Source organism: Felis catus, chromosome B3 (genome assembly GCF_018350175.1).
Source record: "Felis catus isolate Fca126 chromosome B3, F.catus_Fca126_mat1.0, whole genome shotgun sequence".
Lineage (NCBI taxonomy): Eukaryota > Metazoa > Chordata > Mammalia > Carnivora > Felidae > Felis > Felis catus.
The window spans coordinates 64,353,085-64,378,656 of record NC_058373.1 but is presented as its reverse complement, the minus strand read 5'-3'; the positions used below and the strand labels follow the sequence as shown (position 1 = coordinate 64,378,656).

Below are 25,572 nucleotides of genomic sequence, written 5' to 3'. Positions count from 1 at the left end.
CAAAGCACTATTTCAGTGAATCTTGAGATGACCGAAGTAACAAACCTTACCCTCCAAGAGTTTTGGAAAATTCATTTCTGAATCGTGAACTGCCTCAAGATCATTGGTACAGCCTGGGAGGGGGTCACCAAGAGAACCCCCAAATCTGCTTGGAGAAAACTGTGCCCTGATTGTGTTCTTGGACATGACTTAGAGGGGCTTGCCCACGAATAGGAGCCACCAGTTGCCAATGAAATTGTGTCCTTGGGGAAGACCAGCGGACTAGAGATGAATAAGGAGGACATTCAGGAGCTGGTGGAGGAACATGGCCAGGAGCTGTCTACTGATGAACTGATGGATCTGCATCACCAGCAACAGCAAGAGGTTATGGAGGAGATCTCATCTGCAGAAGGGGAGGAGAAAAAGGTAGAGTAATCTCTCACTTCATATGAGAGTAGGAAGATGTGTAAAACGTGGGAAACAGTGAAGAATTTTGTAGAAAAGCCCCCGCTGAATAAGGTTGTAGCAGTGAGAGCAATGACTCTGTTTAACAACAATGTAATGTCACATTTCCGTGAAATCCTCAAAAGGAGGCAAAAGCAAGTGGCATTGGATAGGTTCCTTGTTAAAGTTGCATGAAAAGAAAACGATTCCATTGATCCAATAGGTAGCAGTGATTCTGTTAGTGAGAGTGAAAGTCGTCCTGCACAATGACCCTCTTCTTGCTCATCTCCCTCACACCAGTCACAAAGGTTTTCAAAAGTAAGTGCAGGTTAATTTATTTTTCTTTATATTTTGTATTTTCTGTATTACTTGGTATTATATTACAGTACTATAATGATTTAAATTTTTTTTTTCAACGTTTATTTATTTTCGGGACAGAGAGAGACAGAGCATGAACGGGGGAGGGGCAGAGAGAGAGGGAGACACAGAATCGGAAACAGGCTTCAGGCTCTGAGCCATCAGCCCAGAGCCTGACGCGGGGCTCGAACTCACGGACCGCGAGATCGTGACCTGGCTGAAGTCGGACGCTTAACCGACTGCGCCACCCAGGCGCCCCTATAATGATTTTATATGAATATTTTTGGGTTGTCAAATGAATCATCTGAGTTTCCATTATTTCTTATGGGGAAATTCACTTTGATATACAAGTACGTTGGATTACAAGCCTATTTATGGAACAAATTATGCTCACAAACCAAGGTTTTACTGTATTTGTTTCTACTTATTTAGGTCTTCTTTATTTTCTGTTGGAAATATTTTGTAGTTTTAATGTACAGATCTACATACCTTTTGTTGTATTTATGTCTAAATATACTTCATATATTTTGATGCTATAGAATTGGTGGTTTTAAGTTTCAATTGCTGTTTGTTCCTTGTTATAGAAATACAACTGATTTCTAAAATCATTTTTATTGACATATAACATTATATTAGTTTCAGGTATACAACATAATGATTCAATACATGTATATCATGAAGTAGTTACCACAATAAGTCTGGTTAACTTCTATCACCAAACATAGCTACATTTTTTTTTATGATGAGAACTTTTAAGATGTACTCTCTTAGCAACTTTCAAATACATAATATTATTAGCTATAATCATGACGCCATACATTATATCTCTAGGCTTATTTATTTTATAATCAAAAGTTTGTACCTTTTGGCCACCTTCACCCATTTTGTCCACCCTCCTAGCCCCCACCTATGGCAACCATCAATCAGTTCTCTGTATATATGAGTTTGTTAAAAAAAACCCGAATTCCTTTTAATTTCACACACAGGTGATCTCATACAGTTATTTGTCTTTCTCTGAGTTATTTCACTTAGCATAATGCCCTAAAGTCTATCCTTATTGTCGCAAATGTCAGGATTTCCTTCTTTTTTATGGCTGAATAGTATTTCATTGTATATATCCCATATTCTTTTTTTAAATAGATTTTATTTTTTACAGCAGTTTTTTAAACTTGTTTTATTTTTTATTTTTTTAAAATTTACATCCAAATTAGTTAGAATATAGTCAAACAATGATTTCAGGAGTAGATTCCTTAGTGCCCCTTACCCATTTAGCCCATTCCCCCTCCCAAACCTCTCCCGTAACCCTCAGTTTGTTCTCCATATTTATGAGTCTCTTCTGTTTTGTCCTCCTCCCTGTTTTTATATTATTTTTGTTTCCCTTCCCTTATGTTCATCTGTTTTGTCTCTCAAAGTCCTCTTATGAGTGAAGTCATATGATTTTTGTCTTTCTCTAACTGACTAATTTCACTTAGCATAATACCCTCCAGTTCCATCCACATAGTTGCAAATGGCAAGATTTCATTCTTTTTGATTGCCGAGTAATACTCCATTGTGTGTGTGTGTGTGTGTGTGTGTGTGTGTGTGTGTGTGTGTATATATGCCACATATTCTTTATCCATTCATCCATCGATGGACATTTGGGCACTTTGGCTATTGTTGATAGTGCTGCTATACACATGGAGGTGCATGCATCCCTTCGAAACAGCACCCCTGTATCCCGTGGATAAATGCCTCATAGTGTAATTTCTGGGACGTAGGGTATTTCTATGTTTAGTTTTTTGAGGAACCTCATACTGTTTTCCAGAGTGGCTCACCAGCTTGCCTTCCCACCAACGATGCAAAAGAGATCCTCTTTCTCCACATCCTTGCCAACATCTGCTGTTGCCTGAGTTGTTAATGTTAGCCATTCTGACAGGTGTAAGGTGGTATCTCGTTGTGGTTTTGATTTGTATTTCCCTGATGATGAGTGATGTCAAGCATTTTTTCATGTGTCGGTTGGCCATCTGGATGTCTTCTTTGGAGAAGTGTCTATTCATGCCTTTGTCCATTTCTTCACTAGATTGTTTTTTGGGTGTGGAGTTTGATAAGTTCTTGATAGATTTTGGATACTAACCCTTTATCTGATATGTCCTTTGCAAATATCATCTCCCATTCTGTCAGTTGCCTTTTAGTTTTGCTGATTGTTTCCTTTGCTGTGCAGCAGCTTTTTATTTTGGTGAGTTCCCAGTAGTTCATTTTTGCCCTTGTCTCCAGATATGTGTTGAGTAAGAAGTTGCTGCAGGCAAGATCAAAGAGGTTTTTGCCTGCTTTCTCCTTAAGGATTTTGATGGCTTCCTGTGTTACATTGAGGTCTTTCATCCATTTTGAGTTTATTTTTGTGTGTGGTGTAAGAAAGTGGTCCAGGTTCATTCTTCTGCATGTTTCTGTCCAGTGTTCCCAGCACCACTTGCTGAAGAGACTGTCTCTATTCCATTGGATATTCTTTCCTGTTTTGTCAAAGATGAGTTGGCCATACGTTTGCGGGTCCATTTCTGGATTCTGTTCCATTGATCTGAGTGTCTGTTCTTGTGCCAGTTCCATACTGTCTTGCTGACTACAGCTTTGTAATACAGCTTGAAGTCTGGTATTGGGATGCCTGCAGCTTTGGTTTTCTTTTTCAAGATTACTTTGTTTATTTGGAGTCTTTTCTGGTTCCATACAAATTTTAGGATAGTTTGTTCTAGCTCTGTAAAGAATGCTGCTGTTATTTTGATAGGGATTGCATTGAATATGTAGATTGCTTGGGTACTATTGACACTTTAACAATATTTGTTCTTCATATCCAGGAACATAGAACATCTTTCCATTTTTGTGTGTCTTCCTCAATTTCTTTCATAAGATTTTATAGTTTTCAGTGTATAGATTTTTTACTTCTTTGGTTAGATTTATTCCTAGGTATTTTATGGTTTTTGTGCAACTGTAAGTGGGATTGATTCCTTGATTTGTCTTTCTGTCACTTCATGTTTGGTGTATAGGAATGCAAGTGATTTCTGTGCATTGATTTTATATCCTGCAACTTTGTTGAATTCATGAATTCTAGCAGGTTTTTGGTGGAATCTTTTGGGTTTTCCATATAGAGTATCATGTCATCTGTGAAGAGTGAAAGTTTGACCTCCTCGTGGCTGATTTGGATGCCTTTTATTTTTTTTGTGTTGTCTGATTGCAGAGGCTAAGACTTCCAATACTATGTTGAATAACAGGGGCGAGAGTGGACATGCCTGTCTTGTTCCCTAACTTATGGGGAAAGCTCTCAGTTTTTCCCCATTGAGGATGATATTAGCGTTGGGTCATTTCTTTATGGCTTTTATGATCTCAAGGTATGCTCCTTCTATCCCTACTTTCATGAGGATTTTTATCAAGAAAGGATGCTGTATTTTGTCAAATGCTTTCTCTGCATCTATTGAAAGGATCATATGGTTCTTGTCCTTTCTTTTATTGATGTGATGAATCACGTTAATTGTTTCGTGGATATTGAAGCAGCCCTGCATCCCAGGTATAAATCCCGCTTGGTCATGATGAATAATTTTTTTAATGTATTGTTCAATCCGGTTGGCTAATATCTTGGTGAGGATTTTTGCCTCCATGTTCATCAGGGAAATTGGTCTATAGTTCTCATTTTTAGTGGGGTCTCTGCCTGGTTTTGGAATCAAGGTAATGCTGGCTTCATAGAAACAGTTTGGAAGTTTTCCTTCCATTTCTGTTTTTTGGAAGAGCTTCAAGAGAATAGGTGTTAACTCTTCCTTAGATGTTTGGTAGAATCCCCTGGAAAGCCATCTGGCCTTGGACTCTTGTTTTTTGGAAGATTTTTGATTACTAATTCGATTTCTTACTGGTTATGGGTCTGTTCAAATTTTCTATTTCTTCCTATTTCAGTTTTGGTAGTGTATATGTTTCTAGGAATTTGTGCTTTTATTCCAGATTGCCCATTTTATTGGCATATAATTGCTCATAATATTCTCTTATTATTGTTTTTATTTCAGCTGTGTTGGTTGTGATATCTCCCCTTTCATTCTTGGTTTTATTTATTTGGGTCCTTTCCTTTTTCTTTTTGATCCAACTGGTTAATGGTTTATCAATTTTATTAATTCTTTCAAAGAACCAGCTTCTGGTTTCATTGATCTGTTCTAGTTTTTTTTTTTTTTGGTTTCAAAGCATTAATTTTGGCTCTAATCTTTATTATTTCTTGTCTTCTGCTGGTTATGAGTTTTATTTGCTCTTCTTTTTCCAGCTCCTTAAGGCGTAAGGTTAGGTTGTGCATCTGAGACCTTTCTTCCTTCTTTAGGAAGGCCTGGATTGCTATATACTTGCCTCTTATGACTGCCTTTGCTGTGTCCCAGAGGTTTTGGGTTGTGGTGTTATCATTTTCATTGACCTCTATATGCTGTTTAATTTGCTCTTTAACTTCTTGGTTAGCCCATTCATTCTTTAGTAGGATGTTCTTCAGTATCCAAGTATTTGTTACCTTTCCAAATTTTTTCTTGTGGCTGATTTCGAGTTTCATAGTGTTGTGGTCTGAAAATATGCACAGTATGATCTTGATCTTTTTGTACTTACTTAGGGCTGATTTGTGTCCCAGTATATGATCTATTTTGGAGAACGTTCCATGTGCACTGGAGAAGAATGTATATTCTGCTGCTTTAGGATGAAATGTTCTGAATATATCTTTTAAGTCCATCAGGTCCAGTGTGTCATTCAAAGCCATCGTTTCCTTATTGATTTTTCGATTAGATGATCTGTCCATTGCTGTGAGTGGGGTGTTTAAGTCTCCTACTATTATGGTATTACTATCAATGAGTTTCTTTATGTTTGTGATTAATTGATTTATATATTTGGGCGCTTTCACATTTGGCGCATGAATGTTTACAATTGTTAGGTCTTCTTGGTGGATAGACCCCTTGATTATGATATAATGCCCTCTGCATCTCTTGATATAGTCTTTATTTTAAAGTTTAGGGGTGCCTGGGTGGCTCAGTCAGTTAAGCGTCTGACTTCAGCTCCGGTCATGATCTCAAAGTCCATGAGTTCAAGCCCCACGTCGGGCTCTGTGCTCACAGCTCAGAACCTGGAGCCTGCTTCGAATTCTCTGTCTCCCTCTCTCTCTGACCCTTCCCCGTTCATGCTCTGTCTCTCTCTGTCTCAAAACTAAATAAACATTAAAAAATAAAAAAAATAAAGTCTAGATTGTCTGATGTAAGTATGAGTACTCTTTCTTTTGTTGACCATTAGCATGAGAGATGGTTCTCCATCCCCTTATTTTCAATATGAAGGTGTCTTTAGGTCTAAAGTGGGTCTCTTGTAAACAGCAAATATATGGATCTTGTTTTCTTATCCATTCTGTTACCCTATATCTTTTGATTGGAGCATTGAGTACATTGGCATTTAGAGTGAGTACTGAAAGATATTAATTTATTGCCATTATTATGCTTGTAGAGTTGGAGTTTCTGGTGGTGTTCTCTGGTCCTTTCTAATCTTTGTTGCTTTTGGTATTTATATATGTATATATGTGTGTGTGTTGTTTATCTTTTCTCCCCTCAGAGAGTCCCCCTTAAAATTTCTTGCAGGGCTGGTTTAGTGGTCACAAACTCCTTTAATTTTTGTTTGTCTGGGAAACTTTTTATCTCTCCTTATATTTTGAATGACAGCCTTGCTGGATAAAGAATTCTTAGCTGCATATTTTTCTGATTCAGCACACTGAATATATCCTGCCATTCCTTTCTGGCCTGCCAAGTTTCTGTGGATAGGTCTGCTGCAAATCTGATCTGTCTTCCCTTGTAGGTTCAGGACTTTTTTTTCCCTTGCTGCTTTCATGATTCTCTCCTTGCCTGGGTATTTTGTGAATTTTACTATGATATTCCTTGTTGATGGTCAGTTTTTGTTGAATCTAATGGAGGTCCCCTGTGCTTCCTGGATTTTGATGTCTGCATCTTTTCCCGGGTTAGGAACATTTTCCACTATGATTTGCTCACATAACCCTTCTATCCCTATTTCTCTCTCTTCCTCTTCTGGGACCCCTATGATTCTGATCTTGTTCCTTTTTAATGAGTCACTGATTTCTCTAATTCTTAATTCGTGCTCTTTTGCCTTAATCTTCCTCTTTTTTTCTGCTTCATTATTCTCTATAAGTTTGTCCTCTATATTGCTAATTCTCTGTTCTGCCTCATCCATCCTTGCTGCTGTGGCATCCATTAGAGATTGCAGCTCAGTTATAGCATTTTTAATTTCATTCTATTTTTTACTTCTTTTATCTCTGCATAAAGGGATTCTAATTTATTTTCAACTCCAGCTAGTATTCTTCTTATCATGATTCTAAATTCTGGTTCAGACATCTTGCTTGTGTCTGTGTTGGTTAAATCCCTGCCTTTCATTTCTTCATGCTCTTTCTTTTGGGGTGAATTCCTTCATTTTGTCATTTTGAAGGGAGAAAGGGAATTAATGAGGTAGAAAAATTAAAATAAAAAAAAATTAAAATTAAAAACTTAAACACACACGCACACACACACACACACACACACACACACAAAATCTAATAAATGATGCTAGATCCTAGGTATTTTTTTGTCTGGGTGTTGAGAGTGGTTTGACAGATTAGAGAAAAAAGGGAGGGGGGAGGAAATTGTTTGAGAATTTGGAAAAATGAATACACTGAAGTAGACTAAAATGAGATGATGGGAGTAAAATAGAATCTGAAAAAATTTACACAAAAGTAAAGAACATAGTAGCAAAAAAATTAATGAAAAATATTTTTAATAAAAATTAAAAATAAAAATGAATTTTTTTCTCTTTCTGTATTCAAGAAAAAGAAATGAAAAAAAGAGAAAAAATCTGAAATGTTTGAAAATTTGAGAAAGTGAATACACTGTAGTAGACTAAAATAAAATGATGGAAGTAAAATAGAATTTGAAAAAATTTACATAAAAGCAAAGAAAATATATAGTAAAAAAAATTAAAGAAGAATTTTTTTAATAGAAATTGAAAGTAAAAGTGAAGTTTTTCACTTTCTGCATTCTATAAAAAGAAAAGAAACAAAAATGAGAAAAAAAAGAAAAAAGAAAACAAGCAAATTGTTTGAAAATTTGAAAAGGTGAATACATTGAAGTAGACTCAGATAGAATGATGGAAGATAGAGTTTGAAAAAATTTACACAAAAGTAAAAATAGAGTAAAAAAATTAAAGAAAAATATTTTTAATAAAAATTGAAAATAAAAATGAATTTTTTCTCTTTCTGTAGTCAAGAAAAAGAATAGTGTAAAAGAGAAAAAAAAAAGAAAGAAAATTGAATAGATGGACCTGCTAACAGATTGAAAAAGGACTGAAATTACTTCATTTTCCTTAGAAGTCAGACTATATAGCGCTTCATTGTTCATAAACTAGGCGGTGAGACTTGTGTTCTTGAAGAGTGAGGTTGGGCCATTTGGGCAGGGCTCAGTGTAATGGCTCTGTTCTCCACTAGACGGTGCTGCTAGCCTACCGGGGTGGATTGTTGCAGAGCTCATAGGTGGGTATGCGCATGCGGGGGAGCAGTGAAAATGGTGTCACCCAGCTACCCAGTCTCTAGTATGGAAACTTTGTTCTCTCTGATCAGCAATCAAGCACCCATCCTCTGTTTTCAGCTTTGTCCACTTCCCGCTTTTTCACTGTCCATGACTAAGCCCCAGGCAGTACCTCTCTCCCGCGTTTTGTCTCAGATGCGGCTGTTTTCCCTGGTCCCTAACTTCTGAGGGACTGTGGCTTTGACCTGTTCCGCTCCTCTACAGAGGGTCTCACTGAGCAATGGAGCAATGGCTGAATGCCAGCTGCACCCAGGAAAGCTCATGAGACCATGCTGCTGCCGGTGCCCCGAGACTGTGGCCAGGTGCCAGCCTGTCCCAGAAAAAGCATTTCAGGGATTGTGGAAAATCACAACACACATCTAGCACCAGGCTTCACCCTTAATGTACTTGTTCCATCACCAGCGAATGTGGCTGTTCTCTGGGGTCTGTTGGGATCAGGTGGCCTCAACAGTTTCTACCAAATGTCCTTACAGCAGTGGAACCGCTTTTCCCCGTGTGGCCCGGGAGAACCTCCCGGACCCCACTCTGTCCCTGGGGATTTGCCCTTCCCACCAGAGCGTCAGCAGGTATCGAGCTGCAGAGTTGCAGACTTTGTGCTCCCCTGTTTACAGTATTAATGGAATCTAAACCCTCTCCTTTCTCTTTTCTCCCTTTTTAGTTTAGTCCCTGCGGCTGTTTCCAGTTTTCCACTTTCTCTCCAGCTTCTTTTCCCATAATCTCCCCCACCCCCATCTGTGTCCTCTCTCTGCCTGCAAAGGTTGCTCCCTGCCCACCGTCAGCTTCTCTCTCCCCAAGTTCACCTCTCCACGCCACATACCTGCTGAATTCTGTAGTTCAGGTTGTGTGGATTGTTGTGCTAATCCTCCAATCAGCTTTCTAGGTGCGTAGGATGGTTTAGTGTTGGTCTGGCTGTATTTCATGGACGTGAGACACAACAAAAAACTTCCATGCTGTCCCACCATCTTGGCTCCTCCCCCATATTCTTTATTCACTCATCCAACAATGGACACTTAAGCTGTTTTCATGTTTTGACTATTGCTAAGTAATGCTCAACAAAAAGGGGAGTATAGCTACCTTTTGAGTTAGTATTTTTGCTTCCTTTGGATAAATTCTTAGAATTGGACTTGCTGGGTCATATAGTAGTTCTATTTTTAATTTTTTAAGGAACATCCATACTATTTTCTATAGAGGCTGCATCAATTTACATTCCCATTAGCAGTGCACAAGAATTCTCTATTCTCCACATCTTTGTCAACATTTGTTATCTCTTGTCCTTTTTCTTTTAAGTTTGTTTGTTTGTTTGTTTATTTTGAGAGAGAAACAGCACAAGTAGGGAATGGGAAGAGAGAGGGAAAGAGAGAGAATCCCAAGCAGGCTCCACACTCCCAGTGCAGAGCCCGAGGTAGGGCTCAAACCCACAAAGCCATGAGATCATGACCTAAGCCAAAACCAAGAGTCAGACACTTAATCAATTGAGCCACCTGTGTGCCCCTCTTGTCTTTTAATAAAGCCGTTCTAATAGGTCTGAGGTGTTATTGTGTTTTGCATTTGAATTTCCCTGATGATGAGTAATGTTGAATATCTTTTAATGTGCCTGTTTGCCACCTGTATGTCTTCTTTGGAAAAAAAAAAAGTCTATTCAGTCTGTGTCCATTTTTAAATTGTTTTTTTTTTTTCATTTTTAAATTGTTAATTGGCATTGAGTTGAATGAGTTCTTTATATATTTTGGGTATGAACCCCTTATCACAAATATCATTTGCCGATATCTTCTCCTGTTCAGTACATTGCCTTTCATTTTGTTGATGATTTCCTTCACTGTGCAAAGTTTTTAGTTTGATGTAGGCCCACTTGTTTATTTTTGTTTTTGTTGCCCTTTTCTGGGGAGACAGATCCAGAAAAAATATAGCGAAGACCAATGTCAAAGACTTTACTGCCTATGTTTCTTTTAGGACTTTGATAATTTCAGGTCTTACATTTAGGTCTTCAATCCATTTTGGGTTTATTTTTGTATACAGTGTAAGAAAGTGGTCCAAATTCATTCTTGTGCATGTAGGTGTCCCGTTTTTCCAGAACCATTTATTAAAGAGACTGCTTCTCTCCATTTTATATTCTTGTCTTCTTAGTCATATGATAATTGACCGTGTATGTGTGGGTTTATTTTTGGGCTATTATGTTCTATTGATCTGTGTGCCTATTTTTGTGCCAGTGCCATACTATTTTGATCATTATAGCATTGTGTACAGTTTAAAATCATGGAGCATGATATGTCCAGCTTTATTCTTCTTTGTCAAGATTTCTTTTGCTATTTGGGATCTTTCTTGGTTCCTTACAAATGTTAGGATTATTGCTCTATTTCTGTGAAAAAGGTCATTGGAATTTTGGTAGGGATTGCATTGAATCTGTAGATTGCTTTGAGTAGTGTGGACATTTAACATTAATTTTTCCAGTTCACGAGCATAGTGTATCTTTCAATTTATTTGTGTCTTCTTCAATATCTTTTATCATTGCCTTATATTTTTCAGGGAATAGTTGTATTTTTATTTTTCACTTCCTTGGGTAAATTTATTTCTAGGTATCTTATTCTTTTTGAGAAATTATAAATAGAATTGTTTTGTTAATAACTCTTTCTGATAGTTCATTTTTTAGTGTACAGAAACACAACCAATTTCTGTATATTAATTTTGTATTCTGCAACTTTACTGAATTCATGTATTCATTCTAATAGCTTGTATTCATTCTAATAGTCCTTAGGGCTTTATATATATATATATATATATATATATATATATATATATGTGTGTGTGTGTGTATATATATATATATATATATATATATATATATATATATATATATATTGGTATATATATATGGAATTCATGTATTCATTCTAATAGTCCTTGGGGCTTTAAATATATATGGTATCATGTCATCTGCACATAGTGACAGTTTCATTTCTTCCTTGCCAATTTGGATGGTTTTTATTTCTTTTTCTTGTCTGATCCCTATAGCTAGGATTTTGAATACTCTGTTGAGTAAAGGTGGCAAGATTGGTATCCTTGTCTTATTTCTGATTTTGGAAGAAAAGCTTTCAGCTTTTTATTATTGAATATGATGTTAATTGTGGGTTTGTTATCTATGGCCTTTATTATGTGGGGTTGTTCCCATTATACCCACTATGTAAGAATTTTTATCATGAATAGATGTGGAATTTTGTCAGATACTTTTTCTGCATCTGTTGAGGTGATCATATGATGAGCCTTCATTTTCTTAACATGGGGTATCAGGTTGACTGATTAGTGGCTAATTGATTGGTTACTGAACCATTCTTTCATCCTTGGAATAAATCCCACTTGATAATGGTGTATGATTCTTTTAATGTATTCTTGAATTAGTTTTGCTAATATTTTTGGGGGGATTTTTCCATCTATGTTCTTCAGGAATATTAGCCTGTAATACTACCTTTTTGTAGTGCCTTTGTCTGGTTTTGGTTTCAGGGTAATGCTGGCCTTGTGGAATGAGTTTGGAAGCATTTCTTCCCCATCAATTTTTTGGAACTGTTTAAGAGGGATAGGTATTAATTCTTTAAATGTTTGGTATAATTCACCTGTGAAGCTGTCTGGTCTTGGACTTTTGTTGGTTGTGAGTATTTTGATTACAGACTCAATTTCATTACTACTAATTGGTCTGTTCAGATTTTCTACCGCTTCCTGATTCAATTTTGGAAGACTGCATGTTTCTAGGAATTTATCCATTGTCCAATGTTCATTGTCCAATTTGTTGGTGTATAATTGTTAATAGCCTCTTATAATCCTTTTAATTTCTGTGGTGCTGGTTCTACTTCTCTTTCAGTTCTGATTTTATTTACTTGGGACCTCTTGCTTTTTTTGATGAGTCTGGCTAAAGATTTGTCGATTTTGTTTAACTTTTCAAAGAACCAACTCTTAGTTTCATTAATCTTTTGTACTTTTTTTTCCCTCTGTATTTCATTTATTTCTGCTCTGATCTTTATTTAGTCCTTCCTTCTACTAATTTTTTGTTTTGTTTTGTTCTTCTTTTTGTATTGCCTTTCATGTAAGATTAGATAGTTTACTTGAGACTTTCCTTATTTCTTGAGATAGACCTGTATTGCTATAAACTTCCCTCTTCGAACTGATTTTGCTGCATGCCATAAATTTTGGAACATTGTATTTCCATTTTCATTTGTCTCAAGGTATTTTTGATGTCCTCTGATTTCTACATTCAACTCATTGGTTGTTTATTAGCATGATGTTTATCCTCCATGTGATTGTGTTTTTTTTTTCCAGTTTTTTTTTTTTGTGATTGATTTCTAGTTTCATACTATTGTAATCAGATAAAATGCTTGATATGATTTCTATCTCCTTAAGTTTACTGAGACATATTTTGTGGCCTAACATGATCTATCCTGGAGAATATTTCATTTGGTTTGCTAATATTTTAATGAGTATTTTTGCATCTATGTTCATCAGGAATGTTGGCCTACAACTTTGTTTCCTTGTGGTGTATTTGTCCAGTTTCAGCATCAGGCCAATGTTGGTCTCATAAAAGGAGTTTGGAAGTGTTCCCTTCTCTTCTATTTTTTTGAAATATTTTGAGAAGCATTGGTATTAACTTTCCTTCCTTCCTTCCTTCCTTCCTTCCTTCCTTCCTTCCTTCCTTCCTTCCCTCCTTCTTTCCTTCCTTCATTGTTGTTTTTATTTAAATTCAAGCTAGTTAACATATGGTGCAGTATTGGTTTCAGGAGTAGAATTTAGTGATTCATCACTTACTTATAACACCCGTTGCTCATCCCAATAAGTGCCCTCCTTAATGTGCATCACCTATTTAGCCCACCCCTCCAGCAACCCTCAGTTTGTTCTCTGTATTTAAGAGTCTTTTATGGTTTGTTTTCTTCTCTGTTTCTATCTTATTTTGTTTTTCTTTCCTTTCCCCTATGTTAATCTGTTGTATTTCTTAAATTCCACATATGAGTGAAATCATATGGTATTTTTCTTTCTCTGACTGACTTATCTCGCTTTGCATAATAAACTCTAGAGTCATCCATGTTGTTGCAAATGGCAAGATTTCATTTTTTTTATTGCTGAGTAATAATATTCCATTATATATATATATGTATATATATATATACATATATATATATATATATATACATATATATATATATATATATATATACACACATACACACACCACATCTTTAGCCATTCATCAGTTGATGGACATTTAGCCTCTTTCCATAGTTTGGTTATTGTTGATAGCAGTACAATAAACATTGGGGTGCATGTGCCTTTTTAAATCAGCATTTTTGTATCCTTTGGATAAATTCCTAGTAGTGCTGAATTTTATGGTAGTTTTAATTTTTTGAGGAACCTCCATACTGCTTTCCAGAGTGGCAGCACCAATTTGCATTCCCATCAACAGTGCAAAAGTGTTCCCATTTCTCCACATGCTCGCCAACATCTGTTGTTTCCTGAGTTGTTAATTTTAGCCATTTTGATAGGTGTGAGGTGGTATCTCATTGTGGTTTTTATTTGTATTTCCCTGAAGATTAGTGACGAGCATCTTTACATGTGTCTGTTTTCCATCTGGATGTCTTCTTTGGAAAAGTATCTATTTATGTCATCTGCCCACTTCTTCACTGGATTGTTTGTTTTTTGGGTGTTGAGTTCGGTTAAGTTCTTTACAGATTTTGTCTACTAACCCTTTATCCTATATGTCATTTGCAAATCTCTTGTCCCATTCCATCAGTTGTCTTTTAGTTTTACTGATTGTTTTCCTCACTGTGTAGAAGTTTTTCATCTTGATGAGGTCCCAATAGTTCATTTTTTCTTTTGTCTCCCTTGCCTCTGGAAACATGTCTAGTACGAAGTTTTTGCACCAAGGTCAAAGAAGTTGCTGCCTGTTTCCTCCTGTAGGATTTTGATGGTTTCCTGTTTTACATTTCGGTCTTTCATACATTTTGAATTTATTTTTGTGTACAGTGTAAGAAAGTGCTCTAGTTTCATTCTTCTGCATGTTGCTGTCCAATTTTCCCTGCATAATTTGCTGAAGACACTGTCTTTTTTCCACTGGATATTCTTTCCTGCTTTGTCAAAGATTAGTTGGCCATACATTTGTTGGTCTATTTCTGGGTTCTCTCTTCTGTTCCACTGATTTATATGTGTCTGTGTTTGTGCTAGTACCATACTGTCTTGATGATAACAGTTTTGTAATACAGCTTGAAGTCCATAATTGTGATGCCTCCAGCTTTGGTTTTCTTTTTCAACATTACTTTGGTAAGTTGGTGTCTTTTCTGGTTCCATACACATTTTAGAATTATTTGTTCTGCTCTGTGAAGAATGCTGATGTTATTTTGATTGGGATTGTATTGGATGTGCAAATCGCATTGGGTACTATAGACATTTTAACAATATTTGTTATTCTAGTCCATGAGCATAGAATGGTTTTCCACTTCTTTGTATCTTCTTCAATTTCTTTCATAAGCTTTCTATAGTTTTCAGCACACAGATCTTTTACCTCTTTGGTTAGGTTTATTCCTAGTATCTTATGCTTTTTGGTGTAATTGTAAGTGGGATCAATTCCTTGATTTCTCTTTCTGGTGCTTCATTGTTGGTGTATAGAAATGCAACCAATTTCTGTATGTTGATTTTATACCCTGAAACTTTGCTACATTTATGTATCTGTAATAGCAGTTTCTTGGTGAGGTCTTTCAGGTTTTCCATGTACAGTATCATGTCGTCTGTGAAGAATGGAAGTTTGACTTCTTCCTTGCCAGTTTGTATGCCTTTTATTTCTTTTTGTTGTCTAACTGCTGAGGATAGGACTTCCAGCACGATGTTGAACAGCAGTGGTGAGAGTGGACATTCCTGTCGTGTTCCTGATCTCAGGGGGAAAGCTCTCAGTTTTTCCCCATTGAGGATGATATTAGCTCTGGGTCTTTGATATACGGCCTTTATGATGTTGAGGTATGTTCCTTCTATCCCTACTTTCTTGAGGGTTTTTATCAAGAAAGGATGCTGTATTTTGTCAAATGCTTTCTGCTATGGTTAACTTTAAATGTTTGGTAGAATTCACCAGTGAAGCCATCTGATTCTTGACTTTTGTTTTTTTGAATCAATAATTAAAAACCTCCAATCTCCTTAGTAGTAATCATTCTGTTCATATTTTTTATTTCTTCATGATTCATTTTTGGTAGATTGTATGTTTCTGGGACTGTATCCATTTCTTCTACATTGTCCAATTTGTTGGTGTGTGTTTGTTCATAGTTTCTTATTATCCTTTGTATTATTGTGGAATCATTTATACCATCTTTTTTTTTTTTCTGTCTTATTATTTATTTGAGTCCTGTCTTTTTTTTCTTGGTGAGTCTAGCTAAAGGTTGGTCAGTTTTGTTTTTTGTTTCAAAAACCAGCTCTTAGTTTCATTGTTATTATTTTTTTGGTTTTTTGCCATTTAGTCCCTGTTTCATTTATTTTTTTATTTTTATTTTTTGCTTAATCATTTTATTTTATTTTTTATTTTTTTAAAATTTACATTCAAATTAGTTAACATATAGTGGAACAGTGACTTCAGGAGTAGATTCCTTAGTGCCCCTTACCCAGTTAGCCCATCCCCCCTCCCACAACCCCTCCAGTAACCCTCATTTTGTTCTCCATATTTACGAGTCTCTTCTGTTTTGTCCCCCTCCCTGTTTTTATATTATTTTTGTTTCTCTTCCCTTAGGTTCATCTTTTTTGTCTCTTAAAGTCCTCATGTGCCTGAAGTCATATGATTTTTGTCTTTCTCTGACTAATTTCACTTAGCATAATACCCTCCAGTTCCATCCACGTAGTTGCAAATGGCAAGATTTCATTCTTTTTGATTGCCAGGTAATACTCCATTGTATATATATACCACATCTTCTTTATCCATTCATCCATTGATGGACATTTGGGCTCTTTCCATATTTTGGCTATTGTTGATAGTGCTGCTATAAACACGGGGGTGCACGTGCCCCTTCGAAACAGCACACCTGTATCCTGTGGATAAATGCCTAGTAGTGCAATTGCTGGGTCGTAGGGTAGTTCTATTTTTAGTTTTTTGAGGAACCTCCTTACTGTTTTCCAGAGTGGCTGTACCAGCCTGCATTCCTACTGTTTCATTTATTTTTGACCTAATCTTTGTTAATTCCTTCTTTCTACTAACTTCAGGCTTTGTTTTTCCTATTTTAGTTCCTTGAAGTGTAAAGTTAGGTTATTTGAGAATTTTCTTGTTTTTTTTTTAATTTTTTTTAACGTTTATTCATTTTTGAGAGACAGAGACAGAGCACTAGTGGGGGAGGGGCAGAGAGAGAGAGAGGGAGACACAGAATCTGAAGCAGGCTCCAGGCTTTGAGCTGTCAGCACAGAGTCTGACGCGGGGCTCGAACTCATGATGCGAGATCATGACCTGAGCTGAAGTTGGATGCCTAACCCACTGAGCCACCCAGGAGCCCCGAGAACTTTCTTGTTTCTTAATATAGGCATTTATTGCAATGAACTTCCCTCTTTGGACTACTTTTGCAGCATCCCATAAGTTTTGGTATGTTTCGTTTCCATTTTTATTTATCTCAAGGTAGTTTTCAATTTCTAATTTGATTTCTTCTTTAACCCCTTGGTTGTTCGCTAGCATACTGTTCAATGCCCACATATTTGTGAGTTTTCCAGTTTTCTTCATCTAATTGGTTTCTAGTTTCATACCATTGTGGTTGGAATAGATGCTTGATATGATTTCAGTCTTCTTAAGTTTATTAAGACTTGCTTTGTGGTCTAACATATAATCTTTCCTAAAGAATGTTCCATGTGTGCTCGAAAAGTATGTGTATTCTGTTGTTTTGGGATGAAATATTCTGTACACATCTGTAAGTTCATCTGGTCTAATGTGCCAGTTCAGGCCAATGTTTCCTTATTGATTTTTGTGTGGATGAACTATCCATTGACAAAAGTAGGGTATTAAAGTTTCCTACTATTATCATATTGCTGCCTATTTCTCCCTTTAGTTCTGTTAATATTTTTTAATACATTTAGGTGTATTACACCTATGTTTACAAATATAATGTTTACAAATGTTTACAAATATAATGTTTGCAAATATAATATCCTTTTATTGGCTTGACACTTCCCCCTTATTTCATACTGATAAAGATTATGTCACGCTCATTCTCTCAAGGAAGATGGGATAATATTAGACCAAATGACCCTGCTCCTGGACTGACAGTAAGACCAGTTACTTTAAAGCATGGAGAAGGCATGCATGTCTAACTTGAAGTTGTGTTAGGAAAGGTGAATGGGGAATGGATGTCAGGGTGGCACCCGACCATTTCTAATAAGTCTGATTGATCGGAGGAAGCCCAACTAGATGAAGTTCTAGTGTGAGGGATTTTTTTCCCCAATGGTTGTGGGAAGCAATTATTATTATTTTTTGCCTTTGAATATAAATGAAGAAGCATGTAGCTTTGGTTCTACTGGCCACGAGTCATCCTGAAAATGAAAGCAGCGATGGGACCAAAGCACAGGGATTCATAGAGAAATGGATAATTAGAGCTGGAACCCTGACTAATCTATGTGTGAGGCTTTATCTTGGACTTTTCAGGTACCCAAACCAATAAATTCCCATTATTACTTAAGCTAATCTGAGTTGAGTTTTTGTTGCTGATTTATTTTTATTTTGTTGTGACTTAGTATATTTCTGAACAACAGAATTCTGAGATATAAAGGCTGATACAACGTCACAGGCCAATATTACAATCTCCAGCACTAGAAAATACTGAACTTTCAGGAAAGAGCCAGTAATAAGAGAGTTATATCTAGCCAGCAAGTGGGATAAAGGGGATTCAGTCAGGTACTTTTTGCCAGATGTTTCTAACTGGGGAGATAAGTCTTTTGAAAGAGTATTATGGTAGAAAAAAATGTTATGGCTTTACCAACAATTTATTTTTTTCTTCTAGGCACATAGGAAGACTTGTCTCTGAAGACAGGTTGGGATAATGTGTCTGTGACTGAGTTTTAATCTGTGAAGTATAGGCAGATGTGATATATTTTCTTCTAGTCCTTACCATGAAAGTCTTTGTATAATCTGTCGTTCTCATTTTCATTTCTATGTAGACTTTGGTTGCCGTTTATCAAAATAGCAGAGTTTGAGAAGAATCTCAGGTCCCTGAATTACTACATAGAAAATCATTGTTTTGGTTAGCTACTGCTGCATGGTAAACTGCCTCAAAGGATATTGGCTTAAACAACAGTGTATGATTATTTGTTATGATTCTGCCATAACAGATGGGCTTACCTGGTGGTTCCCACTTGAGATCTCTCACGCAATTATAGGCAATTGTTGGCTGAGACCATGGTCATCTGATGGTCAACTGACATGGATGGCCAGAAGGTACACTCGCGCTGACAGCTGAGGCTGGCTATCTGCTGGTTACCCCCCTGGGGATGACAACTGGAGTGCCTATATGTGGCCACTCTGTGGCTCAAGAACCTCTTGGCCTTGTGCCTGAGTTCCAAAAGGAACCATATTGGAAGTGTACATTCTAAGAGGCAGGAAATGGAAGCAGCCGACAAGTTAAGGACTTTACCTGGAGTGGCACAGCATCATTTTCAGCATATTTTATTGATTAAAGGAGACGCTAGCCCTGCCTCGATTCAATGGGGAAATAAACTACTTCTTGTTGTGGCAATGGCAAAGCCACTTTGCCAAAGATAATATAGTACTGGTGACATTGTCACGACCATTTCTGGGAATATAATATGTCATACCCTCCCAGCAAACACTTCACTGAACTATGACACAGGTAGACATAAACTTAATTCACTGAGATTTTGAGATGGTTACAGCAATCAGTTTATTCTATTGTACATAATATTAAAAATGTTTTTGAGTATAGTTGACACATAATGTTACATTAGTTTCAGGTATACAACATAGTGATTCATCATCTCTATACTTTATGCTGTGCTCACCACAAATGTCGCTACCATCTGTTACCATGCAACACTACTACATTATCATTAACTATATTCCCTATTGCTGTATCTTTTATTCATATCACTTATTCACTCTGTAACTGGAAGCCTGTACCATACATAATATTGCATTAAATGGGGACTACACCTTTTTTCTCTGGGGTTCACAATAATGCCTCTTCCCAACTTGAGCCTTCTCCTACACATGAAGATAGTATAATTCAAACAGAATATTTAGTCCTAGGTGCAAGGAGGTACCTGCTGTATCCACTTAAAAACCCATTTGGTGCACTAAGTTCCAGCTGCCAACTTGAAGGTCTGGCTTGAGTTGCACTGGAAAATAGTCATATTACAGGTGGTGCCATGCATGGAACTAGTATAACTTCCCACCTCCAGACATTTGGTCAGTTCAAGTCCGACATCCATCTCAAATCCTGGGTTCTATTATGCAAATTGAAGGATCTTATTTCAAACGCCAGTGTGTTTTCCAAATGTGCTCCCCTCCTAATTTCAAGGATAGTAAACATTCAAATAAATTTTATACATTGCATTACTTATAAACATCCCTCAAGAGATTCTTAGAGCCCTTGCTGTATATTTCTTTGTATATACCACAAAGTATGTATATTAGTTCTGTTAATATTTTTTAATACATTTAGGTGATCCTATGATGGGTTCATATATGTTTGCAAATATAATATCCTTTTATTGGCTTGACACTTCCCCCTTATTTCATACTGATAAAGATTATGTCACGCTCATTCTCACAAGGAAGATGGGATAATATTAGACCAGATGACCCTGCTCCTGGACTGACAGTGAGACCAGTTACTTTAAAGCATGGAGAAGGCATGCATGTCTAACTTGAAGTTGTTAGGAAAGGTGAATGGGGAGCCCTTGCTGTATATTTCTTTGTGTGTACCGCTTCAAATCCTATGGTAACTATATATTGGTCAAGGGTACAGCCTCACATTTCTACCTCCTTAGAGTCCTGTTTCTGTTGTTGAGGAATCCACAGAGCTGGTACCAAGAAGAGTGTATGGCTACTGTTGTTTTCTCTAGTTTGTATGATGCTCAATAGAAGCTCTGACTTTCTACACATACAGTCTAGGAGGGCCCACACATTCTTGGCAACTAGTAAGGTAGAGGTAGTTTCCTTGGTCCAGAAGACAAGTTTGAACACAGAATATTTTTTTCTGAATATATCAGTCTGTATTGAGATCAGTGAGATAGGTTCCTGGGTTGATGCAAAAAAGTAGTTTTTGCTGTAGAGCCTCCAGTGGTTCAGTGTTGGAATTCATAAACTCCTCTTTGCCTTTGGATGGTACAAGAAGGGCCAACTTAATGGACATGTGACCTGTGCAGTTGCACCAAACCTGCCCTTACCAGAGTTCTATTCTGGGTTTAATGCTCTGCTTTTGCTATCTTGAGATTCTTTTTTTTTTTTAATTTAAAAAAAAATTTTAATATTTATTTTTGAGAGAGAGACAGAGACAGAGACAGAGAGAGAGAGAGAGAGAGAGAGAGAGAGGGAGCAGAGGAGGGGCAGAGGGGGAGAGAGACACAGCCTCTGAAGCAGGCTCCAGGCTCCAAGCTGTCAACACAGAGCCTGATGTGGGGTCGAACTTAGAAACTGTGACCATGACCTGAGCCGACTGAGCCACCGACTGAGCCACCAGGTACCCTGCTATCTTGGTGCACAACATTATATAATCAGTCCTGAGTTCAAGGACTAGCATTTTCTCTCTCTAATCAAAACAATCAGTAGTTGTCTAATCATGTCCCTAAACTACTACTGATGTCATTAGCATAAAACTAAACTGAATTAAATTTAGGAATTTCCAGAAGTTAATAGTTTCTGATAGGTGATATTTGGGCCAGAAATTATAGAATATTCACAGCATCAAATAACAATGTGTCTCTGAATACTGTGGTTCTGTTCTATTATGGTCCATTCCATTCATTCCACAAATAGTTACTGAACACTCTCTAGAAAGGAGGACACTGTTCAACAGAGAAACTGACCAGAAGCCAGTGTAGGAATTTGTCTGAAGTGTTCTTCCTCAGTGATTTTAATTAGTAGCTTGATTTCTTTAATAGACATGGAACTATTCATATTTAAGTTCTTCCTTATATTATTTCTTTTAAATTGTTTCTCAAAGAATGTATCAATTTCATCTAAATTTTCAAATTTGTCTGCATAAAGTTGTTTCTGAAATCTTATTAACTGTCTATTGTCTGATGAATAGTAAGGATGTCCCCTTTTTCATTTTGGATATTGGTTATTTGTGTCATCATCTTTTATTTTCTTGATCAACTTGGCTAAAGATTTGTCAGTATTATTGGTCTTTGCAAAAAAGATGCAAATTTGGCTTAATTTTCCCTATTTTCTCCCATTTTGATGATGTCTGTCATTGATGTCTCTTATCTTTATTATTTCTTTTTGTTTTTGAGGATTTAATTTCCTTTGTTTTCCTGCTTCTTGAGATTCACACTTAGATAATTAATTTTTAATCTTTTTTCATTAGTAATATTTACAGGTAATGTGATCTAAGAATGAGTCTAGATTCTCTTCTTGCATCTTCCCTTTTACTTTTTCCATATATCTGTCACATCTTTTTTATTGTATTTTTAATCTTTTTTCAGTGCCTCACTTTAAAGAAAAAATAGCAGAACATTCAAGATCAACATTAATAAAGAACAGTTACCTCATTTCTATATGACATTAATAGCCACTTTTTTTGGCCAAGATTACTAAAAACAGTACTTTGTATGACTGCCACTTTTTGAGGGAGGCAATAACTCCTCAGAATATACATTCTCTCTCTCTGATTTAGAGATGAATTCCAATACATTCAACTGCAAGTAATTTTATATTTAAGCCTGGGATATATGGTAGATCAGTCATTATTGAAATTGATTCAAATTTATGGTTAAGTGACCGTCAGAGAGTTTTACAATTTTATTGGTAAGCTTTTTATCTGTAGCAGTAACAGAGAGGTAAGAGCATTACTCTTAGTGGACTGGGGCAAGCGACGCTATGCAAGGCAGCGGACATTACCTCGCAAGGGCTAATAGTTAATGTGTCTCGCACAACTTTCCATAGTCCCGCTAGATATTCGTGTAGGTGATATAACTGTTAATAATGATTTTACCCTATACCCGACTCTATTTTACATATGAACCCTAAAATGTTTTTTGCGTGGTTTACATAGAGACTGAATTCTCCATGAATAGTACATAGAAGGAATAGTGTTTTGTTTTTTTGGGACTTTATGGAAAGTTAGTCACAATTTTAGAAGATCGCATCATCTACCCTACTTTGCCTTTGGTATTTTTGTTTCTTACACAACACATGCTCCGTATGTGTGTTTAAGAGGTTTCTACAGATAGAAACAAGCACCCGATTACTTTGTTGACCTACCTTTCACAGTGTACCAGTATTGTCATAGATTACTTTCCCTTTATTTCTTATTTAAAGTTGGAGCATTGCCGTGCATACTGATTTAAATATAGGTGTTGATACGTAATATTATATACCAGTTTTACTCCAGATAATGATTTCATTTCAGGACTTTTGTTACTAAAACGTCCGGAGTCTGATAGGTTGAGAACAACTTGGGTAGAATCACGATGTTTCCTAAGATTGATGTCAACACAGAAAAGAGCCAGCACAAAGAAATCTTTTTATTATTATAATTTATCGTAACTAAAAAAACTTCGCACTGTTACGTAAAGCGGTTTCAGACACAGAGCTCCGATTGCCTCCGGCCGGAACGGTTACGCCCCCACTCAGCGGCGCTCCTAAGCGGTCCTGGCGGAGACTCCACCCGGAACTTTGGCGCCGTGACGCAGGTTTCCGGCGGGCTTCTTAGAGCGCCGAACCGCGTTGGGCCCAAGGACCATGAGAGGGCCGGAGTCGGGTCCCGAACCTACGATGGAAGGGGACGTCTTGGACACCCTGGAGGCGCTGGGGTGAGTATTCCCAGGGACGCCCTCCCCTGAAAACGTAAAGCTCTCCCTCCGTTTGGCCGCTGGGGTCTCCTCCCCGTGGGCCTCTGCTGGGCGCGGGCAGCTGGGTGGAGGCCTTCCCAGCCGCGCTCCCGCCGGCGCCGACGGAGTTAAGAGGGAGGCGGGAGAGAAATCCGTTTGAGGGGTGGAGCGGGGCCGGCGAGCTGGGGCGCGTGGCCCCCTCTTCCAAACTCTTGGCCCCGAAACTCCGCAGCCGGGCCCCGCGGCGTTGGCGCGGAGCAGCCAGGTTAGCGCCAGCCTCGCCGAGGAGCGTGTCCCTGCGCCGCGGCTGGTATTTTTGTTGACGTAGTGGTCGCGCCCCGGGGCGATGGGTGCTGGAACCCCAACTGCGGCTGGGGACTGTTGTCCCTGCGATGTACAACCTGTGGCTTAATTAGGGTTCGGGAGCGAATCTCCTGCTTCCTTGACCGGAGAAAGTGTCTTTAAGTTGGTGTGGGTCCATTCATTCTACCGTTTCATCCGTTCGTTTAACATACGGCCGTGGTGTTAATACATATTAATTAACGCATGTTTATGTGCTAAGGCAGAGGAAAAAGACCGTTTCCAGATTACTAGTAGCTCACATAGTTGGGGCTACAAAGAGTCTACTGGAATTTACAATTCAGGATGCTAAGTGCCATGAGAACTCCTAGAATGATGTTAATGCTTTGAAGCACGGGGATCATGAGGTGCAAAGTCTCCCTGAGCCTCATCCTGTTTTTACTCCCAGCTGTTGTCCGTATCCCAAACTATCTTGTCCCGTGTATTTATCCTCTCTCGCAGTGCCCCCACCTCCTCCCCCTCCAGGAAGTCAGGCGCCTTACCTGTCTTGTTCCCAGCAACGTCCTACAGTGGCGGCCTGTACAATAAATTATGGTTCGATGAATGGGTAAATGAAAAAAAGTTCAAGGAAGAGAATGCACAGAGATAGAGATAGGGCCAGATAGTTGGGAGTCAAAAAATACTCCTTACTTAAATTTAGAGATTGGGACCATCTGCGCAGTTGTTTGCCCTGCCACGTGCTGGAGTTTCTTGAATGGGATAGGCTGTGTCTTTGCAGTTCTATTGTGAAGCTTGAAACCCCCACCCACTTTATTATTATTATTATTTTTTTCTAAAACAGCACTTGCTCTTCTGTCAGTTGCTTCATTTGGACCCCAGTAATACCTACTTGACAATGTTACAGAGCCTTGCACTTCGTAGATCGGAATAAATATTTGTCAAATGAAAGAACTGAGTCAGATTATTTAAGGGGTATTTTTACTCTGTAAAATCTCTTGGAAATTTTCACTTAATTTGGTTACAGAAGTAGCCAAAACAAGAAGTTAAAATACTTACTAGGAGTGTGTAGGCCCCAAATAGTTTGAGATCCTGAGTACTCCAGATAAAAATAGTATGATTATGTAAATAGTTTATGAAAAAGAGAAAGTCAGTGCTTTTTTTCCTCTTCCTTCATTCCTTTAATTGTGCCTATTATAGGTGTTTTGAAAAATTAAGTTTGCTATAACCTTGACTTTTATGAAGGAAAACTAGTTTCAGATTATTCAGTATGGAAAATAAAACAGTTTATGTATGTCAGAACTGATTTTTCCTGGAATATGTGAGGACATGATTTTGAAGTTTGAGTTTTCTTACAATGATAATGAAATACAGAAAACAGTTTTTACTTAAAATATGTGTTGTAATTGAGCACTAGGTTTTAAAATATCCGTGTAGGGGCGCCTGGGTGGCGCAGTCAGTTAAGCGTCCGACTTCAGCCAGGTCACGATCTCGCGGTCCGTGAGTTTGAGCCCCGCGTCAGGCTCTGGGCTGATGGCTCGGAACCTGGAGCTTGTTTCCGATTCTGTGTCTCCCTCTCTCTCTGCCCCTCCCCCGTTCATGCTCTGTCTCTCTCTGTCCCCAAAATAAGTAAATGTTGAAAAAAAAAATTTAAAATATACGTGTAGTTTGTGAATAACGCATTTTCTGTTGTGATTAAAACACTGAGGGTATCAAGTGAAAGTACTTTATCAAGTAAAATTAGAAATTAAAGGGAGGAATTAAAAGGGAAAATCTATGTGAAAGAACAGTTCGGTGATATACTGAAAACTGGGTAGGAATAACTGTTTCCTCATGAGTTCAAGCTCATGATTTCAGAGTTCTTTTTTAGTTTTGACAGTCTGATTTTGTAGAGTAGATCTCAGCCCTGGTT

General features: G+C 37.5%; 1 protein-coding gene across 1 annotated transcript in view; it reads left to right on the top strand.

Annotated features, from left to right (window-relative positions):
• Positions 1–23,191: 23,191 nt before the first annotated feature.
• Positions 23,192–25,572, top strand: part of FAM98B (family with sequence similarity 98 member B) — a 36,182-nt gene continuing 33,801 nt past the window's right edge. Inside the window, exon 1 of the mRNA XM_003987287.6 lies at positions 23,192–23,345. Coding sequence (XP_003987336.3) covers positions 23,275–23,345 — 71 coding nt within the window. The 5' untranslated portion in view covers positions 23,192–23,274. The remainder of the gene's footprint in view (positions 23,346–25,572) is intronic.